This window comes from Peromyscus eremicus, chromosome 14, assembly GCF_949786415.1.
Source record: "Peromyscus eremicus chromosome 14, PerEre_H2_v1, whole genome shotgun sequence".
Lineage (NCBI taxonomy): Eukaryota > Metazoa > Chordata > Mammalia > Rodentia > Cricetidae > Peromyscus > Peromyscus eremicus.
In genome coordinates this window covers 48,224,749-48,242,941 of record NC_081430.1, presented here as the reverse complement: position 1 = coordinate 48,242,941, position 18,193 = coordinate 48,224,749, and the positions used below count along the sequence as shown (strand labels likewise).

General features: G+C 45.3%; 1 protein-coding gene across 1 annotated transcript; it reads right to left on the bottom strand.

Moving 5' to 3' along the window:
* Nucleotides 1–863: 863 nt before the first annotated feature.
* Psmc1 (proteasome 26S subunit, ATPase 1) lies at nucleotides 864–17,905 on the bottom strand. Its single transcript, XM_059279542.1, has 11 exons — nucleotides 17,850–17,905; nucleotides 14,900–14,953; nucleotides 13,908–14,004; nucleotides 12,547–12,671; nucleotides 8,645–8,830; nucleotides 8,352–8,480; nucleotides 7,411–7,507; nucleotides 4,786–4,975; nucleotides 3,899–4,050; nucleotides 2,920–3,074; nucleotides 864–1,207 (listed from the first exon to the last, which is right to left on the bottom strand). Exons 1-11 carry the CDS (start codon nucleotides 17,850–17,852, stop codon nucleotides 1,073–1,075), a joined length of 1,323 nt encoding a protein of 440 aa, XP_059135525.1. The 5' UTR covers nucleotides 17,853–17,905; the 3' UTR covers nucleotides 864–1,072.
* Between the last annotated feature and the right edge of the window lie 288 nt (nucleotides 17,906–18,193).

The following is an 18,193-nucleotide window of genomic DNA, read 5'->3' as shown; positions in this document are numbered from 1 at the left end:
CTGGGTGGTGGTGGCGCACACCTTTAATCCCAGCACTTGGGAGGCAGAGCCAGGCGGGTCTCTGTGAGTTCGAGGCCAGCCTGGTCTTCTACAGAGCGAGATCCAGGACAGGCACCAAAGCTACACAGAGAAACCCTGTCTCAAAAAACAAGTGCTGCAGTTTCTGAACCCAGAACAAAGGCAGGCACAATTGGGATAAGATCCTTCACCGACTAATTTTAGGGAACCTCAGCCTTTTGAGAACATGTATTACCCACTATGGAGCCCTGCAGTCCACAGAGCAAACGGGTCTCCTGACAAACAGACACATTAACTTAGCCTTTACTGTGCACAGACCACTGGCCCCGTGGCTCTGTCTGAGGCACTGGCTTTGGACACATGAAGGGTGCCCTTGTGGTGCCAATAAGCTTCCCTAGTGCGGGATCCTCCTGTCTGCGGCAGCCTCGGAGCAGCTGTCAAAGTGCTGCTTATGCTGACATTGTCAACCTGACAGACGCTAGAGTCATTTGGGAAGACAACTTCAACTGAGAAAATGCCTCCCCTCCATCAGACTGGACTACAGGCAAGTCTGTTGGCATTTTCTTAGTAGGTGATTATGTGGGAGGCCCAGCCCACTATGAGTGGTGCCATCCCTAAGCAAGTGGTCCTGGGGTGTATAAGAAAGCAGACTGAACAAACTAGGAAGCAGCATTCCTCCAGTTCCTTTTTTCTGCTTCAGTTCCTCTCTCCAGGTTCCTGTCATGACTTCCCATCGTGAGGGACTGTAAGCCGTGAGATGAAGTGAACTCTTGTCCGTCCCCCGCCCCGTCCCCCCCCCCCCCCCCCCCCCGTTGGTTTTGGTCACGGTGTCCATCACAGCAATAGAAAGCAAACCAGACAACCCTTTATTGGGAGCAGAGAGCAGCACAACACGGTGACCCACAGATGGAGATGCCTGATGGGCACCCTGCACAGCATCCTTCAAGAGAGGCTCTACCAGCCAAACTCACTGGAAAAATGGATTCCTTGGGGCAGCTTCCCATCTTCCCAGGTGGGGGAATTCATTAACTTCCCTGAAGGCAACCGTGGGTCACTAGAGATAGAGCCCCTCAGGGGTGCCTTCTTGCTTTTTATAAAGAACATTCTCTTTAGATTTTTTGAAGTCTTCATTTGTAACTTTCATTCTGCGTTCCCGCAGGGCCATCAAACCAGCTTCTGTACAGATTGCCTGAAAGAAAGAACAGTATGAGTTGGGCAATGGGGCATGCCCTTAATGCCAGGCAGAGGCAGACAGCCAGAGAGCCAGGGCTACACAGAGAAACCCTGTCTCAAAAAACCAAACCAAACCAAACCAAACCAAAAAAAAAAAAAAAAAAAACCACAAACAAACAGTATGTTCAGCCTGAAACACTTATTTTTATCTTATGGAATTCAGAGAGATATTTTGAAATAAAGTATAAGACAGACTAAACACAAGTTGCTCATTTGGGAACAGGTTATTTTTTAAATGTCTCATGCATCATAATTTCTGAAAGAATCCAAGATGTATAAACTGGGAAGACGTTAAGGGAGAGGACTGGCCCAGGGACCTGGAATTCTGAGCTGTGGCTCAGGTTCTGACAAGCTGTGTGGTTTGGCCAGTCAGTAAATTCTTGTAGCTTTACTTTCATTAAAGATATTTCTAGGAGATGGAGAAAGTGATAGGCCCAAAGGCAGAGACCTGAGTGTATGCCCATTTCATTTACCTGGACTCAGAGCATATACATATTCCTGTTAGCTATGTTGGCGTACAGTAATTATTCTAATACATTGCCTCAGTAGTTCTTGCCCAAGTGAAACAAGAGCCCTTGTACACATGCGTTAAAATGTGATCCAGGGCTCCGAGGAGACGGCTCAGGAGTTAAGAGTGCATGCTGCTCCTGCAGAGGACTGAGTTTGGTTCCTGGTACCCACTCTGGGCTCACAACCGTCTGGAACTCCAGCTCCAAGGACTCTGATGCCCTCTTCTTGCCTCTGCAGGTGCCTATATTCCTGTGCACATTCCCACACACAGACACACATAATTAAAAATTAAATGTTAAAAAACAACCCCAAACAAAGCAAAAATACCACAATCCTGGCACTGAATGTTGTGTGGAAATGGTCAAATTATTTACTTTAAATGGTTCAGCCAAAAAGTAGGTGTGCATGAGGATAGGAAAAGGTTAGCCAATGTAGGTGATGGGCATGTGGGTATACATACACTTTTCTGAATGCTGGAAAAATTTTAAGAAAAGTTCATATAGTACAATTAAAAAGTAATTTCCAATGAAAAAGGAAAATCTAAGCTATTTAACTCAGTTCTGTGGGACTGATGCTAATGATCTTAGTGCAGGCACTGGCCCGGAAAAGCACTCTGTGTGCCACTTCTACCTACCTAAGACACCCATGCTGAGGAAGATCCCACTCTGTGAAGGAAAGGAGCCTGCACCACATTCATTGCTCACAGGCCTTGATATAAAGACTGCGCAGCCGAGGAGAAATGTACTAACTCACTTGCAACAAAACCAACAGGTAAACTTGAGTAGCTCATCAATACAAGGTGGGAATAAGAGTGCAGGGTGGGGGACCCTCTGCAGCTCTGGGGTTGACCTCTCCCAGCAGACACTTTCCTGGCAGAGGACTAAAGGTCACTCAGGCCTTGTACAGTGGGTGGTAAACAATGTTAGTGACTAATCCTTGTGGGTTCACGGGGATGTGGTCATTTACTTTATAGATTAATGCATTAAATGACTTTGAATAAAAAGCAAATCTTCCATTTGGATAATATTCAAGCCACCAAGTGACTCTGATGGTAAAACCGAGGCAGCCACACACTTGGCCTAAGTGCCACCCCTAGAGTTTGCAGTCTTTCCTAAAAGGCCAAATGCCCAGAGGAAGCCAGCCCACCCAGTTACTCACCTTGATGTCAGCCCCAGAGAGGTCATCCTTTGCCATGATCAAGTCATCCAAGGTTACATCATCAGCCAGTGTCATCCTGCTTGTGTGAATCTGGAAGATCCGCTTCTTGGTCTTTTCATCAGGCAAAGGAAACTCGATCTTTCTGTCAATGCGGCCTGCAGGTACAAAGCTTTCAGCCACTTCCATCCAGACCCAGATGCTCCAATTCAGAGCCTTAGCCCACCCCACAGGTGTCAGACGATGATGTGGGGTGACACACGAACCCTAAAAAGTGAACACTCACTTCTGTGCTTTGTCAACATCTACATCTGAACTGACCCCCCTTAAGCCCCTGACTTGATACCTTCAGGAATAAACAAGGGAGATCTTGAATGGTATTAGTGTCTGCCTTAGAAACATTACAAAAGCTGGCAGCAAATTATGGCTTCCAGTGCTACCTGAATGTAAACAATAAATCATGGCCCATGACTCCTTAGGGATGAAAGCAAACGCTTGAGGCTAGAAATTCTGAGTATGCGGAGGAAAAGATCACAGTGCAAAACTAGAATGAGGGATCTCAAGGAGACAGACTTGAACTCGTGTGTGTACATGTGGTGAGGACAACTTCAGGCACCTACCACCTTCTTTCCTGAGATCAGTGTCTCTCATTGACCTGGAGCTTGCCAAAGGCAGCTTGCTAGGCGGGCTGGCCTGCCAGCAAGTCCCACTATCTGTCTCTACCTCCCCAGTGCGGGGGTCACAGCCGCACACCGTCACATCCACCTTTTGTACATGGGTTCTGTAGACAAAATTCAGGCCCTCCTGCTGATAGGCAGGCATCTTTCTAACTAGGCCATCTCTCCAGTCAAGTAGATATGTTTTTGGTAAATTATGCCGCAAAAGTATTTGCCATTCTGTGTACCATTGTATAACATCCCCCAAAGCACATTTCAATCACAAACTCATTAATTTTCTACAAGGAAACAAAAGCAAATTTGACCTGGTCTGATAAGTGCTGGATCCAAAGTTTCTATTCGGTTTGTAGCCATGATAACTTTTACATCTCCCCTCGAATCAAATCCATCCAACTGGTTCAACAGTTCCAACATTGTTCGTTGAATTTCTCTCTCACCTCCAGAGTTTGAATCATATCTTTAGAAAAAGAAGAAACAAAGACCCAGCCATTCTGTTAAAAGCAAACACGCAGCATGAAACTCAACGTTCTTTTCCGTCCCCTATCACTCTGTGCACCTGTGCTCTGGTCGGGACTTGCCTCTGAAAGTTCACATCTAACAATGGCCACTGTGATGGATGAGTGATTAATGCCTTCTAAAAGGGCTGGAGGAGCTGGCACAGGCCCCTTTTCTCGGCTGACTGCTGGATGTTGGAGGACTGAGAACAAGCATGAACCTGGAAGCAGAGGCAGCCCTGAGCACACGCTGATGCTAGGGCCCCGATCTTAGACATCATGGCCCCAGCACAGAGGGAAAACAAGCTTTTGCCTTTTTGAATCCACCCAGCCATCGTGTTGTGTGCAGCAGCACAGATGAAGACACTTTCCAACCATCACAGATCACACATCTGCACAGCAACTCAGTGCCTCAGCTCCATCATTTTTTCTGTCTCCCTGTTTGGTGCCTGATGGCCCAACCTACTAACTGGAGGGCAGAGACTATCATCATTACAGCGAGCCCCCAGAGTCCGGATGGTACTGGCTTCATGCAAGTGCTATGACATGAATGGTCTCCAGACATTGCCTGGGTGGGTGCTTAAGGCCCATGGAGGTCAGAGAGTAAAATATCCAGAGGGCTGTGCACAGCAAGGACTTGCTACACAGGGAGGGCCTAACATTGTTTTATCTCATACAACAGTTCAGGGCAAGTCTACCTTTTGGTCCCAATGGCATCAATTTCGTCAATAAACACAATGGATGGTGCATGTTCTTCAGCAACTCGGAACAGCTCCCGAACGAGTTTGGGCCCGTCACCCAGGTACTTCTGAATAAGCTCTGAGCCAACCACTCTTAAGAAAGTGGCTGAAGTTTGGTTCGCTACTGCTTTGGCCAATAATGTTTTACCTATTTGGGGTAAAAAGAATAAGACAAAGGAGAAAACCATGTAGCTGCTGTTAAGACCCCTCACCCTAATGGATGGACACACACCAGCACCTGTCTCTCCCAGTCTAACTACATACTCTGACAGCTTTGAACTCCCTTAAAGTCATCACGATAACGTCAGCGAATACCTTTTACTTGGTTATTTTTTTCTCATTAAAAAAACTGTGTGTTGTGTGGGGGGCGCATGTGCACGAAGCACACGTGGAGGAGAGGACACCTTCGCAGAGGCCCGTCCCTTCTTCCACCTTCACACAGGTTCCGAAGATCTAACTCAGGTTGCCAGGCTTGAGCAGCAGACACCTTTATCACTGAGCCATTTTCTCAGTCCTACTTGGTTATTTTCACACCTTGAGCATAAAGGAGCCTCTAAAGCAGAGGTTCTCAACCTGTGGGTCGTGATGGGCCACACACTGGATATCCTGCATTATCAGACGTTTATGTTACGATTTATAACAGTAGCAAAATTACAGATATAAAGTAGGAATGAAATAATTGTATGGTTGGGGTCACCACAACATGAGGAACTGTATTAAAGGGATGTAGCATTAGGAAGGCTGAGAGCCACTGCCCTAAACAATCACGATAATTACCTACAGAAGGAACTGCTCTGCACTAGCAATATAACAATCTTTTTTTGGGAAAGGAGTTTTTTCCTGGGTCCATTCTAAGTTGAATATAAATTTAATGCAACCAGACATGGCGGTACATGTCTAGAATCTGGCATTTGGGAGGTAGAGGCAGGAGGATTAGAAGTTGAAGGTCATCTTGAACTATATAGTGAATTCAAAGCCAGCTTGGCCTTTATTAGGCCCTATGTCAAAACCAATGAATGAATAAACAAACACACACAAACAAAACAAAACTTAACCCATCCAACCCAAGAATAGAAGACCAAATAACTCCTATGGAACTATCAGTGATAAAATACTGTCTGGGAACCCTAGGCCTGACCCTAGGATACAAAGCAGCCTCCAGCACAGGCCACAGGGTCCCACTACTAGCAAGGTGGTACTGGGTGGGCTTGTGAGTGGCCCAAATACTGGAAGCAGGACCAGTCGATGGAACCCACAGATGAGAGCTGGGGAAGGAAGCCCAGGCATCGTCTCAGTCTGTGGTATGCCCTTCCCAATGAAGGCAGATCCTCTCATGGATCTCAAATGGTGTTTCCAATGTTGCTCTAGACCCTGGTATTTTCTTTCAGGTCACACACATTCACAAAACAAGTTCTCAACCTTGGCTGACTGTATACACTGAATTTACTTGGGAGCTCTAAGCAATGTGGATACTGGTCCCAGTTCCAAAGACCAGTCACCAGAGCACTCAATTCAAGACTTAGAGCTGGTAAGACCGTGGCCCCCATGAAAGGGAGTGAGGAGGGCTGGGTGTTGGCTCAGGATGCAGAGGCAGAACTGGTAACTGCCTAATGGGCCTTGGGCAGCTGGAAAATGACCAAGGGCCAAGCTTTGTGACAACATGTGGTAATGATGCTGTCCTTGGCCACGGGAAGAATGTCAGGTGAGAAGCCTTAGGAGGCAAGACTGTTCCTGGGGGACCAACCAGGGCGGTGGAGGCAGAGTAGCGCCTCTTAAGAAGATGAGATTTTAGTGTCCAGAAGCAGCCAAGAAGGCTGCCGGCTTACAGGGAATCCCTGAACAAGCCCGGCCCCCTCGGACAGGCCCGCCACCCAGCACCGCAGTGTCTACATCGCATTCACTACATGCTGGTAGGCCAGCGCCCAGTGCTGTAGCTCCAGCCCTGCACCAGCTCAATGCTCTGTGGCTCTGGGCTCAGCACCAGCCTCTTGGTAGCTTTACTTTCTGATGAGATGAAGCAGAGTGGCGGCTTCTTCTAGCTTCAGGCTTCTGGGGAAGGGACTTCTCAGTGCCTTGGTAGGTCTCACCACAGGTCAGTTAGCACTCAATGTCAGTCCTCTCAACAATGACCACTCCTGTTCTCATCTGAAGAGTAAGCACTGCCACATACTGGTCTCTACAGCTCAGGACAACTAACTGTAATGAATTAAATGTGTATGCACTTTTATCATCACCCAACAAACGTTTACTTAGTACTACTGCACCAGTAGATAGACCTGATCCAAACACCTCAGAAGAACTTTGAACGCCATCTCCACTATGGGTCTGAGGCTTGGCCATGCTCCAGATCAATGTGCGCATGCCTTTGAGGCTGGGACCAGCACAGCCAACCAAGGTTGAGAATGTTTGTGTTGTGTGTGTACAGGGTAGTACTGGTTTGCTGGACTGAACCCGGGGGCCTTCTGCATGCCACTCTCCCTCCCACCCAGTCCCAGAGTTAAGCTAAGGACCTGTGTGTGGCGTCTTATATTTTGCAGTGCCGCTGGAGATAGTGATTTGTCTACAGTGTCCAATATGGCATACCTGTTCCTGGTGGACCATAGAGAATGACCCCCTTAGGGGGCTTTATCCCCATCTCTTCGTAATACTCAGGATGGGTAAGAGGAAGCTCCACAGATTCCTACAGAGAAGAAGTATTTGGTGAAAATGAAAGTCTAACTGAAGTTATTAGCATTATTTGACATGAAAATATCTTGCTTTCCATAAAATAAGTAGAAACCTCATTCTTTTAAAAGGAGATACACCTGACTTCCACCCAGGTAGGGCATGCTGAAGAGGCCATGCGTCTCCCTGGAGTTTTTATTATCTCCCTTTCTAGGCTATGCTGTTTCCCTTTTCTTTTCCAGAAGTCAGCCTTGAGCATCATTTAAGCCATTCTGGAGCAAAGTAAGACTGAAGAAAGTTAAAACTCACCCTTTTTTGATTAAACTACAGCCAGAACCCGGAAAGATGTCCTGACAGCTGTTCCCACCTAGGGTATTACATTATGTACTAGTTCCAGCTGTGTGAGAGGTCAACCGTGGAGATCTGTGGTAGCCCTCACTGATTTCCCTATGGGGAGAGCAGGCTCACAGTCACCCCGAATAACCGCTTCTCCCCAGGCTCTAAGGCCACTCAGACACAGGATTATGTCCTCAGCCCAGCACTTGTGTGAGCCTGTGTAAGTACAGACACTTCCACACAACAGCACAAGTCGGCACAGCTAGGAACATCACGTTCTCACACAAAACTCACTCAACGTGAAATATGCAAAGTGTTAAAATGCTGCAGGACTATCACACAGTTTACTGTGACTTCTGATTCCTAACAGTACAGAACACATGAAGATCCACAGTTGGAATTAATCAATAAAAGACAAAAACAAAAACAAAAAAACAAACATGCAAAACAACTTCAAAGCATCCTAAATTGGACAGCTATAAGAAACCAAAAGTCTGGAAACCCAGAGCTGGTCCTTTCCATACCTTAATTTCCTGGATTTGGTTGTCCAGTCCCCCAATATCTGCATAGGTCTCCTGGGGGGCCTTTTCCACCTTCATCACTGTGACCAGGGGATCTGTGTCATCCATTAGCACCCCTATCACGGCATGCACCTACAAAGGATCGAGTCTTAACATGTGACCATGAGATCCCTTCACCCTGCTTGTGACAAGCAGTACCAGTGTCTTTCTCCCCAATCCTGTGAGTGCTCTGGTGAGCCACTTCTGGGACAAACAGCCAGGTCTAAGGAAGGACATACTCCTGTGGGTCTCCTCACCTTGTGGTTGAGCAGGACTGAACAGCCTGGCTCCAGCAGATCCTTGTCCACAAATGATAGGATGCTGACGTAGTGTTCTGAGCCCACAGATGTGGACACAATGGCGTGATTATCATCAATGATCTCTTCCAAGGTTCCCACAGACATGGGAGTCCCCCTGAGATCATCCACTTTCGATCTCTCCTCCTAAATATAAACAAGAAGGAAAAGCATTGGCCCTTAAGTTAAATGACCCGTTTGTCTGCTAGAGCTACAAAGCAGCAAACGCTTTCCCTTTTCCTTATTTGTTTTCTGTGTGTGGCATCTAGTGTGCAGAGACCAGAGAACTTGCTGAGTGTGCACTCCTGGCTACCCAGAGTGCTTCTGGGTGGTTCTCTAGTCTCTGCCTCCTGTGTTGGGGAATATTATTTTAAGGTGTGTTACTTTTGTTTATGTTGCATTTGTTTAACTCTGTGAAGCTGTGTTACTGTGCCTGTCTAACACACCTGATGGTCTAATAAAGAGCTGAATGGCCAACAGCAAGGCAGGAGAAAGGATAGGCAGGGCTGGCAGGCAGAGAGGATATATAGAAGGAGAAATCTGGGAGAGGGAAAGATCTAGGGGCCAGCCACAGAATAAGAGTAAGATACAGAAGTAGGAAATGGGAAAAGCCCAGAGACAAAAGATAGATGGAGCTAATTTAAAGTTAAGGAAATGCCAAGCTAAGGCCAGGCATTCATAAGTAATAATAAGCCACCATGTGTGTTTATTTGGGAGCTGGGTGGTGGGCCCCCTAAAGAGCAAAAAACCCCCAACAATATTCTGGCGTCAACCTGGGGCTCATATTTCCATAGCACCCAAGAAAGCTGGGGGAAAAAAAAAGATACAGCTCCTTTCAGAGGTGCTGCTGTTCAACTGGCAGCGCTAAATAAAAATGGCAAGCTAAGTACAAACCTCGTGTGGCAACACAGGTACTGGTTTCCACAGCTAGGATGGTTCAATGCAGTTTTCAGTCAGGAACCTTAAAGGGGCCGTGGGCTTTAGGTTTGACTTTCACAACCCAAGAAGCAGGGTGAGCCAGCTGAGAGCCATACATGGAGTACCTGATCAGTCTAAGGTTTGCTAGTATGGTCAAAAAAGACTAGAGATACACAGTAAAAGAGGTCCAGACGGAAAAATCTCTAAACAGGTTACAGTGTGTTTAACAGTGTGTGTAGGCTGAAGAAAAGGAAAAGGGTATAGACATTAAAAAAAAAAAAAAAAAAAGAGTTTATAAAATAAAGTCTTTAAAGACAGAGTAAAAGAAAAAAGTCACACAAGATGGGAAATACACAGACAGTCTGGATCCTATATGTTATTGTGTTAATTTGTTTAATTTAATTTTTTGATTGTTGAAAAGCAAAGGGCAGTTGCAAAGAGACCTGGAATTGAAAGGACTGTTGAAATAAATCAGCCTACACACTTTAGGAATGCCTTAACTTTTAAAAATATATTTGTCAGCTGGGCGGTGGTGGTATACGCCTTTAATCCCAGCACTTGGGAGGCAGAGGCAGGCGGATCTTTGTAAGTTCGAGGCCAGCCTGGTCTATGGAGCGAGATCCAGGAAAGGCGCAAAGCTGCACAGAGAAACCCTGTCTCGAAAAACAAAACAAAACAAAACAAAACAAAATATATTTGTCAAATGGAAATAAAAAATGCTTTGGAGTTTTGTTCCCACAGGAGATGAGAGGCTGTGATTCCTTCAGGCTTAATAGGGATCAGGTTTGATCAGGTGAGACCTCCTGAATCTTGACAGGTGATATCAATCAGCAAAGATTACTGTTGGTCTTCCTAGGACTTGGTCATTATCTCAAAATTTTCTTTCTGGGATCCTAAAGATAATTCATCCACAGACAGCAGGGAGCAGTATGGAGAAAACTACACCCACATTCCCAAGAGTTAGGGAGTGTGGGTGGTTTTTGGTTATTTGGTGGGTTATGGATGTTTGTTATCATTTAGGGGAATATAGAATATTGATACAAATTTAAAGTTATTTTTGTTACATTGTATATGTTTCTACTCTTTTTTTTTTTTTTTTTTTTTTTTTTTTTTTTGGTTTTTCGAGACAGGGTTTCTCTGTGTAGCTTTGCGCCTCTCCTGGAACTCACTTGGTAGACCAGGCTGGCCTCGAACTCACAGAGATCCGCCTGGCTCTGCCTCCCGAGTGCTGGGATTAAAGGCGTGCGCCACCACCGCCCGGCATGTTTCTACTCTTGTTTAAAGGATTTTTGTATAGTGATAAAAATTTAAGGTTATTTTTGTCACAACATATTGTATATGTTTCTATTCTTGTTTAAGGTATTGAACCTATGCAGTTTATTTAAAAATGTAAGGTAAAATTCTAGTTTTTGAAAGCTGTTATTATATACTATATAGGATAATCAGGAAACATAGGTTGGCGGTTAGTTATTTATAATCAAATTTGTAGATATGTTAGGTATGTTTTTCAGATCATATAGAGATATATTTTAGACAGATGGTCTTCAAACCTTTCAAAGATCTACAGAATATGGCATTTAAAATGTTTTGTTAACTTAAAGTTTTTCAGGACAATGAGACACATCTGCTCCTGGCAGCACTAATTTACTTCAGAGATGATGATGGGCATTGAAGAAACTCCTTATGGAGTTTGCTTTCATTGTGGCAAGGTTAGCCACTGGGCAAAGAAACTGTTCTTGCCTTTGGCTGCTGACAATGTGCTGTGCAGACTGGACAGTCAGGACACAGAAGAAAGTGACTGTTGACCTTGGCCAATTCAAGGCAGGACAGTCCTTCAAATTTCCTGCTTCACTGAGAAGTCTGACAGATACTATGGGCCTGAAGGCTGAAGATGGATGTCCTAATGTTGCAGAGGAACTTTGGGTGACTGTCCAGGTAGCCAAATATCTCTGTTGTTAGATAATATTACATCCTTCTGGGTCTTGATGGAGTTGAAGACTAGATAGTTATAGTTGCAGTTTTCCTCAGTTATTATAGAAAGTAAGTTAGGTGTAAAACTCTGGATTCACTAAGATAGGATAGATAATGCATTATTTTCTCTGAATATGCTAACTACAAATGGACAGAATATTGTGAATGTAATCCTTGATAATTGTTATTGCATATAGTCTTACTGTGTTTAAGTTAAAATTCTTTCATTTTTATTTAGACAAAAAGGGGGAAATGTTGTAGAATATTATTTTAATGTGTTACTTTTGTTTATGTTGCATTAGTTTAACTCTGTGAAGCTGTGATATTGTGCCTGTGTAAAACACCTGATGGTCTAATAAAGAGCTGAACGGCCAATAGTGAGTCAGGAGAGAGAAATAGGTAGGGTTGGCAAGCAGACAGGATAAATAGGAGGAGGAGAAGAAGGAGCGAGAGAAGGAAGAGGACTCCAGAGGCCAGTCACCCAGGTACACAGCAAGCTACAAAGTAAGAGTAAGATTTACAGAAGTAAGAGAACAGAAAAACCCAGAGGCAAAAGGTAGACAGGATAATTTAAGAAAAGTTGGCAAGAAACTAAGCCATGCTAAGGCCGGGCATTCATAAGTAATAATAAGCCTCTGTGTGATTTATTTGGGAGGTGGGTGGTGGCCCCCCGCCCCCAAAAGAACAGAAATAAGTAACAATACTCCTGTCTTGTTATAGGGTGCCAGGATTACAGATGTGCACTTCACCTGGATTTCTTCCTTTTCATAGGGTAACTTGGTTGCCAGGGTGCACAGCCAGTGCTCTTACCTGCTGGGTCATCTTCCAGGCCCAAAGCAACTAACTAATGCTTTTAAAAGCTAGCCACTAAGAGGCCTGCAGAGGTTCAACCACCTGAATCCCACCCGATGACAGTTTTAAGTTCTAAATCACATTCAATTAGTAAAGACAGTTCCAGAAACTTCTCCACTCACCTCTTGTTTTTCTTCCAATGGTTTCATCTGCTCCTGATTTCTAATGAATTCTTCCTCCATGAGAAGATAGTCTTTTATTCTCTCTAACTTCAGTAATTTTAGGCGGCACTGAGTGTGAGGTGTTACTGTAATTAAAAAATAAGGCTTAATATATTTGGAACTTAAAAAATTTACAATAAAGTCTTACTTTATGCTCATCAGAAACCCACTAAAAAGGGCTGGCAACATGGCTCAGTGGTTAAAGTGCTTGCTGCCAAGGCTGAAGACCTGAGTTCTGTCCCTCAGAACCACATGGTAGAAGTACAGAACTGAGTCCCATAAGCTGTTTTGACCCCCACACGCCCACAACTGCATCCGAGTGTACATTCATGCACACTTGTGTACACTGTGACATGCATGCACACATGTGTACACAGACACTGTGATAAAGGAGCTGAAGAAATGGCCTAGCAGGGGACCTGAGCTCAGTTCTTAGTGCCCACATGGCAGCTCCAAACTATGTGCTTGGCACACACGCAGTACACCTATACACAGGCAGGCAAAACACTCATACACATAAAATAAATCTTGAAAATCAATAAAAAATAAAAAGTTCAGGCACAACCCAAATTTTAATACCGTAATACTTCATTTTGCAGAATGAAAATGTTTCTGAGACTGATTTGTAAACTGTAGTTTCCACTGCAGGGCACACTTAACCCCAGTCCCCGGGAAGCTAAGGCAAGAAGATCATGAACCTAAGGACAGCCTGGACAGCACAACAGGGCCATCAAGATAAAGCTCTGTGGGTAAAGGCACTTGCTGTGCAAGCCCAATGACCTAAGTTCCATCCCCAGAAAAGTGACAGGAGAGAACCCACTCCCAAAAGCTGTCCTCTGACCTTTACAAGCACATTGTAGTGTGTGTGTGCCCCCTGTAAAGTAATAGAAAATTTACAAAGCAATAAATGACTTACATTTTTAATACCTCAGAGGGATTGGCTATTTAAAGACAATGAATGGGATTTCTTTCTTTTTTCTTTTTTTTGAGAAAGGGTCCCTCCATGTAGCCCTGGCTGGTCTGGAACTCAGTGACCTATCGACTTGTCTCTGCCTCCTGAGTGCTGGGATTAAAGGTGTGCACCACAGTGCACTGTGAATGGGATCTCTTAGCATGAGACATTCTCATCTAACATTGCATTTTCAGATAATACACAACTTCTACACCAACCCAGCAGAAGGCTCCACAGGATCTAAGGAGAACTGGGTTATAACCACAGCTCGGTGCTTCAGTCTCCTTACTTCCTGCCTCCCTTTACATGCTATGCTCCGTGTAGAGCAGTCCCTGGGAGCTAGGAAGACAGCAGAGGACAGGGTCATTACCCAGTGGCAGTTTGCTGGCAGCATCTGGTCCCTTGGTTTTCTTCTTCTTTTTCCCCACTCTGGTTGGGACAGGAGGTTCATATTTCTTTTTCTTGTCCTTGAGTTTTTAGAAGAGTAGAAAAAAGAAGTCACAAGGAAATTATAAAATGCATTTAATTTTGTATCGCTACCATCTATTTCTAGGGGGTACAAATGTTCTCATCTTTTAAGTTATTTATGCATATATAATTGTCCTTTTTATTAATACTTTAAAAAAATTAAAATGTAATTACATTATTTCCCCTTCTCTTCATCCTTCCAATCCCTGTCATCACCGCCCACGCCCCACTTACACTGATGGCCTCGTTTTGATTATTGTTACATATATAAATACAGCCTGCTGGGTCTGTAAAATAACTGTCTTTTATAAAGCAGATTACGTATCCCCGCACTCTAAGATTTAACTGTACCGAGTGAACGTGATCTCTTTATAGAAATGGGAGTGACTCAGATTTTTTTAGTAAGTAGAAAGAGGTCAGAATTGAGTTACTTGCCAAAAGTCTGAGTAAGGTGAGGCACTTGTCCCACCTCAGTATGTTACACACTTAGGCACTCTACTTTAAAACTTCTCCCAGAGTTCATGCTGTAACAATCATTAACTCAGGCCAATACACTTTTCAGAAACAGGACACAGGTGATCCCACCTGTAATCCAGGTTACCAAAATAGCTACAACATCACTTGGCTTTTTTTTTTTTTTTTTTGAGACAGGGTTTCTCTGTGTAGTTTTGGTGCCTATCTCTCCTGGATTTCACTCTGTAGACTAGGCTGGCCTCGAACTCATAGAGATCCGCCTGACTCTGCCTCCCGAGCACTGGGATTAAAGGTGTGTGCCACCACCGCCCGGCATCACTTGACTTTTTAAAGTTTGTGGCTCCACGAAGAACTCCCTGAGACCCACTGGCAGTTTCCACAGCGACATGAGATCATGTAAATCTCTTGCTTCTTATTTACCTTGTCATCCTTCTTGCCACCCCCAGGACCATGGCCACCACTCTGACTTTGACCCTGTCAAAAAAAAAAAAGGACAAAGATAAATTCAGAATACAATCACTTCAAAAGAACACCCCACTGGTGCTGTGATTCTAAAACACAGCACAAGCCCCATTGTAACCCTTAGAAACCTGAGAGCCTTGCAGCCCAGGTAAGCCCTCAGTGTGGAGAGATTCTGCAAATAACCATCTCTCAGGACCAAGACCCACTCTATGATGTAGCTGTCACCAAGGAGGCTGACAGAGACCACTCCTCTGAACCAGGAGGTTGATATGCTTTAATATAAGCTACACCTCAGACTCCATGAAAGCTGTTGCACATATTACACAACCATTTCTCTCTCCAGAAGACTTCTGACAGCACCCTACCATGCTCCTGGCCTGCCAGGGTGGGCTTCTGGACAAGTTTCTCTTCTCAATATGAAAGGCTGTCACCTGAAGGTGTTACTTGATGTGTTAAAAGCTCACTGGGATTTCTGAATTTAAAACTGCTGAACACAGGGCAATGACTCAAATTGAGGTATTTTAAATATCTTTGTGAAAATACATAGTTTAGCGCATGTGAGGGTGCACGTGCACATGCCAGGGCACACATGTGGAAGCCAGAGGACAACTTACAAGAACTGACTCTTTCCCTTTATCTTGTGGGTCCTGGAGATAAACTCCAGTGGTCAAGTGTGATGTCAAATGCCATCTCCTCAGCCCAATGGTGGTGTTTCAAAGACGAGTAACAGTGAAGTAACTGATCAGAGAAGCCACTCAGTTCCCTCAGTCATGCCCAGGAAGGTACCTCTAACTAATATACTGGCCGTTTCCTTATCAAGACAAAACCACCACAGGGTTACTGAGAATTGATGTCAAACATGTTCCACCATGTGCAAGGTTCTTAAAACTTTGTGTTTTACTCTGAAAGTACGTGAGGGCCAAAAAGATTCTAGGAGACAGTCATGTTGAAATCGGATGTGCAAGTTAGAGCCTTTAACATTTCCTTGCTTCCTAGGGAAACGTGCTCATGTCTGGGGCAACCAATGCTTAGGAGGTGTTTATTATGGGCCCAATTCTGTGCTATTTTTCCCTCACTACCATTAAAATTCAACACAATCCCAAGACAGATTTCATTAATCCCGCCACAGGCGGAAGAATTGTTGACAAGTCAGAACGTGGCCTGTGGAATCTGAATTCTGGTCCCACCACTAGACTATGTGGCTGTGGGTGAATCAGGATCCTCCACTGAGCTTGGTATCCTTAAGTGGATGATACCAGCTCATTCCCACCTATTGCTGAAAATGAATACAGCAAATACACCCTTAGCACTTCTATAAATTAGGTTCTAATGATAGATTACTGGGTCAGGATTGTAACTGTCACTGTGGGTTCACTTCACGGGTGTTGGTCCAAACCCAACATGGTTGTATCCTTCACACTGTCTCTATCTTCCGCCCCTCCCCCTCTCCTAGCCCCTGCCTTATTTGACCCTCAGCCTCCCAGGAGAGAGCTATGACCCTCTAAAACAATCAGCTCATCACCCAGTCCTCCTCAAACCCATCAGCTCTTCTTTATGGTCCTTAGCTCAGCATGCCTAGCCTTCCCAGGTTCATCTACCATTCTCAAACCATTCCAGTTTGGCTACAGGTGGAAGCCATTTTCCTCATCTCTGGGATATCTTACATGTTTCTCAGTCTCAAAGAAGAAGAGCTAAACCTTTAATAAAGCTCTTAAAATATGCTGAGCAGTGTGCTAAGCATTCTTGGAATATTATCTCATTCGGTTTTAAAAAGAGATTTCTTTTCTTAAAAGTGTGTGAGTGTGTTTGTGTGTGTGTGTGTGTGTTCCCAGGATACCAGAAGATGGCATTAGATTTCCTGGAGCTGGAGTTACTGACGGTTGTGAACTTCCGGACACGGGTGCTGGGAACAGAACTTGGGTCCTCTGGAAGTGCAGCAAGTGCTCTTAACCCCTGAGCTATTTAATCCTTTACCCCCTCCATTTACATATAAAGAGACCAAGGCCCAAAAAGGTTTATGCATATTGCTACAAAGCTTGTAAGATATAAAGGCAGAAATCACACTAAGGTCTTCACCCTGGGTGTTTAACTGCACTAGAAAAGATAGGGTCTGTATTCCACCAATGGCCACTTGCTGCCTTTCAGTTTCCTCACTAAAACGGGAATATTAATAATAATCTTCGGGGCTGTTCCAAGAAATAAGAACAACTATTGGGAAATGTCCGGTGCACGTTCAGAATACTTTTCATAATTCTTCACAGGACCTTTGTGTGTTCTGGCCTTGCATCTCAGGCTGTTTCAGGTCCTTTGAACTTTCTAACCCTTCTGCCCGGCCCCTGCTTCCCTCAGATATTAGCACGGATCACTACTCCCTTACTCCCTCAATTTCGGTCTCTACTCAGCTTTCACGTCCTCGGGCGTCCTTTGCTGACACCCTAACAAAAACAGCCGCCTCTTACAACACAGCCACGTAAGGAAGGCTGACCCGGGCCTGCCCGATCCTGCTCCCGGACAGTTCTACTGTCTCCCTTCTCTAGAATGGAAGCGCCCACGGAGGCAGCGACGCGGTCCACCGAGCTGCCCCGTTACCCGCAGTGCCCAGACCGGACTCCGGCCCAACGGGAGAGCGCTGAGTCGGCGGCGGCTTGAGTTCCACGCTGCTTCCGCGGCTCGGCCGGCCGGGCTGCCCGGCTCGACCGGCTCACAGCAGGTCTGTGCCCGGGATTCCGCGGGCCGCCGTCCGTCCCGCCCGCGTCCGCCGAGGAGCACGACCCGCTCCGACCCACGCTGAACCCGAGCGCCGCGTCCCCGTCCCTCCGTCCGCCGCGGGGCCCAGGCCCGGGCCGCGTCGCCTCCTCCTCCCGCCTTCGGTGCCCGCGACCACCGGCCGAAACCCTTAGTCACTCACCATCTTTTCCCGGTCGTCCTAGCCGCCACCGCCGGAAGTGCATCCACCAAAACGACCCCGTCAGAGGCGGAAGTGACTAAGAAAAGCTACGGAAGCCTAGAAGGACCAACTCCCTCCAGGGCGAGGTTAAACGCGAAGGGCTCGTTCCTAGCTGTTTGGTACAGACAGGGATTGGTTAAACGCTTGTGGACAGAACTTAAAAAATAGTTTACCCGAGGGAATTCTAAATAGCTACTGTTGGGCTATTGTCTGTAACTTAAGACAAGGACCTTCGTTATCAAAGAATTAGGGCAATTTTGAAAATTTAAAAAAAAATTTAAATTATGCAAAAATTATAACTGGAA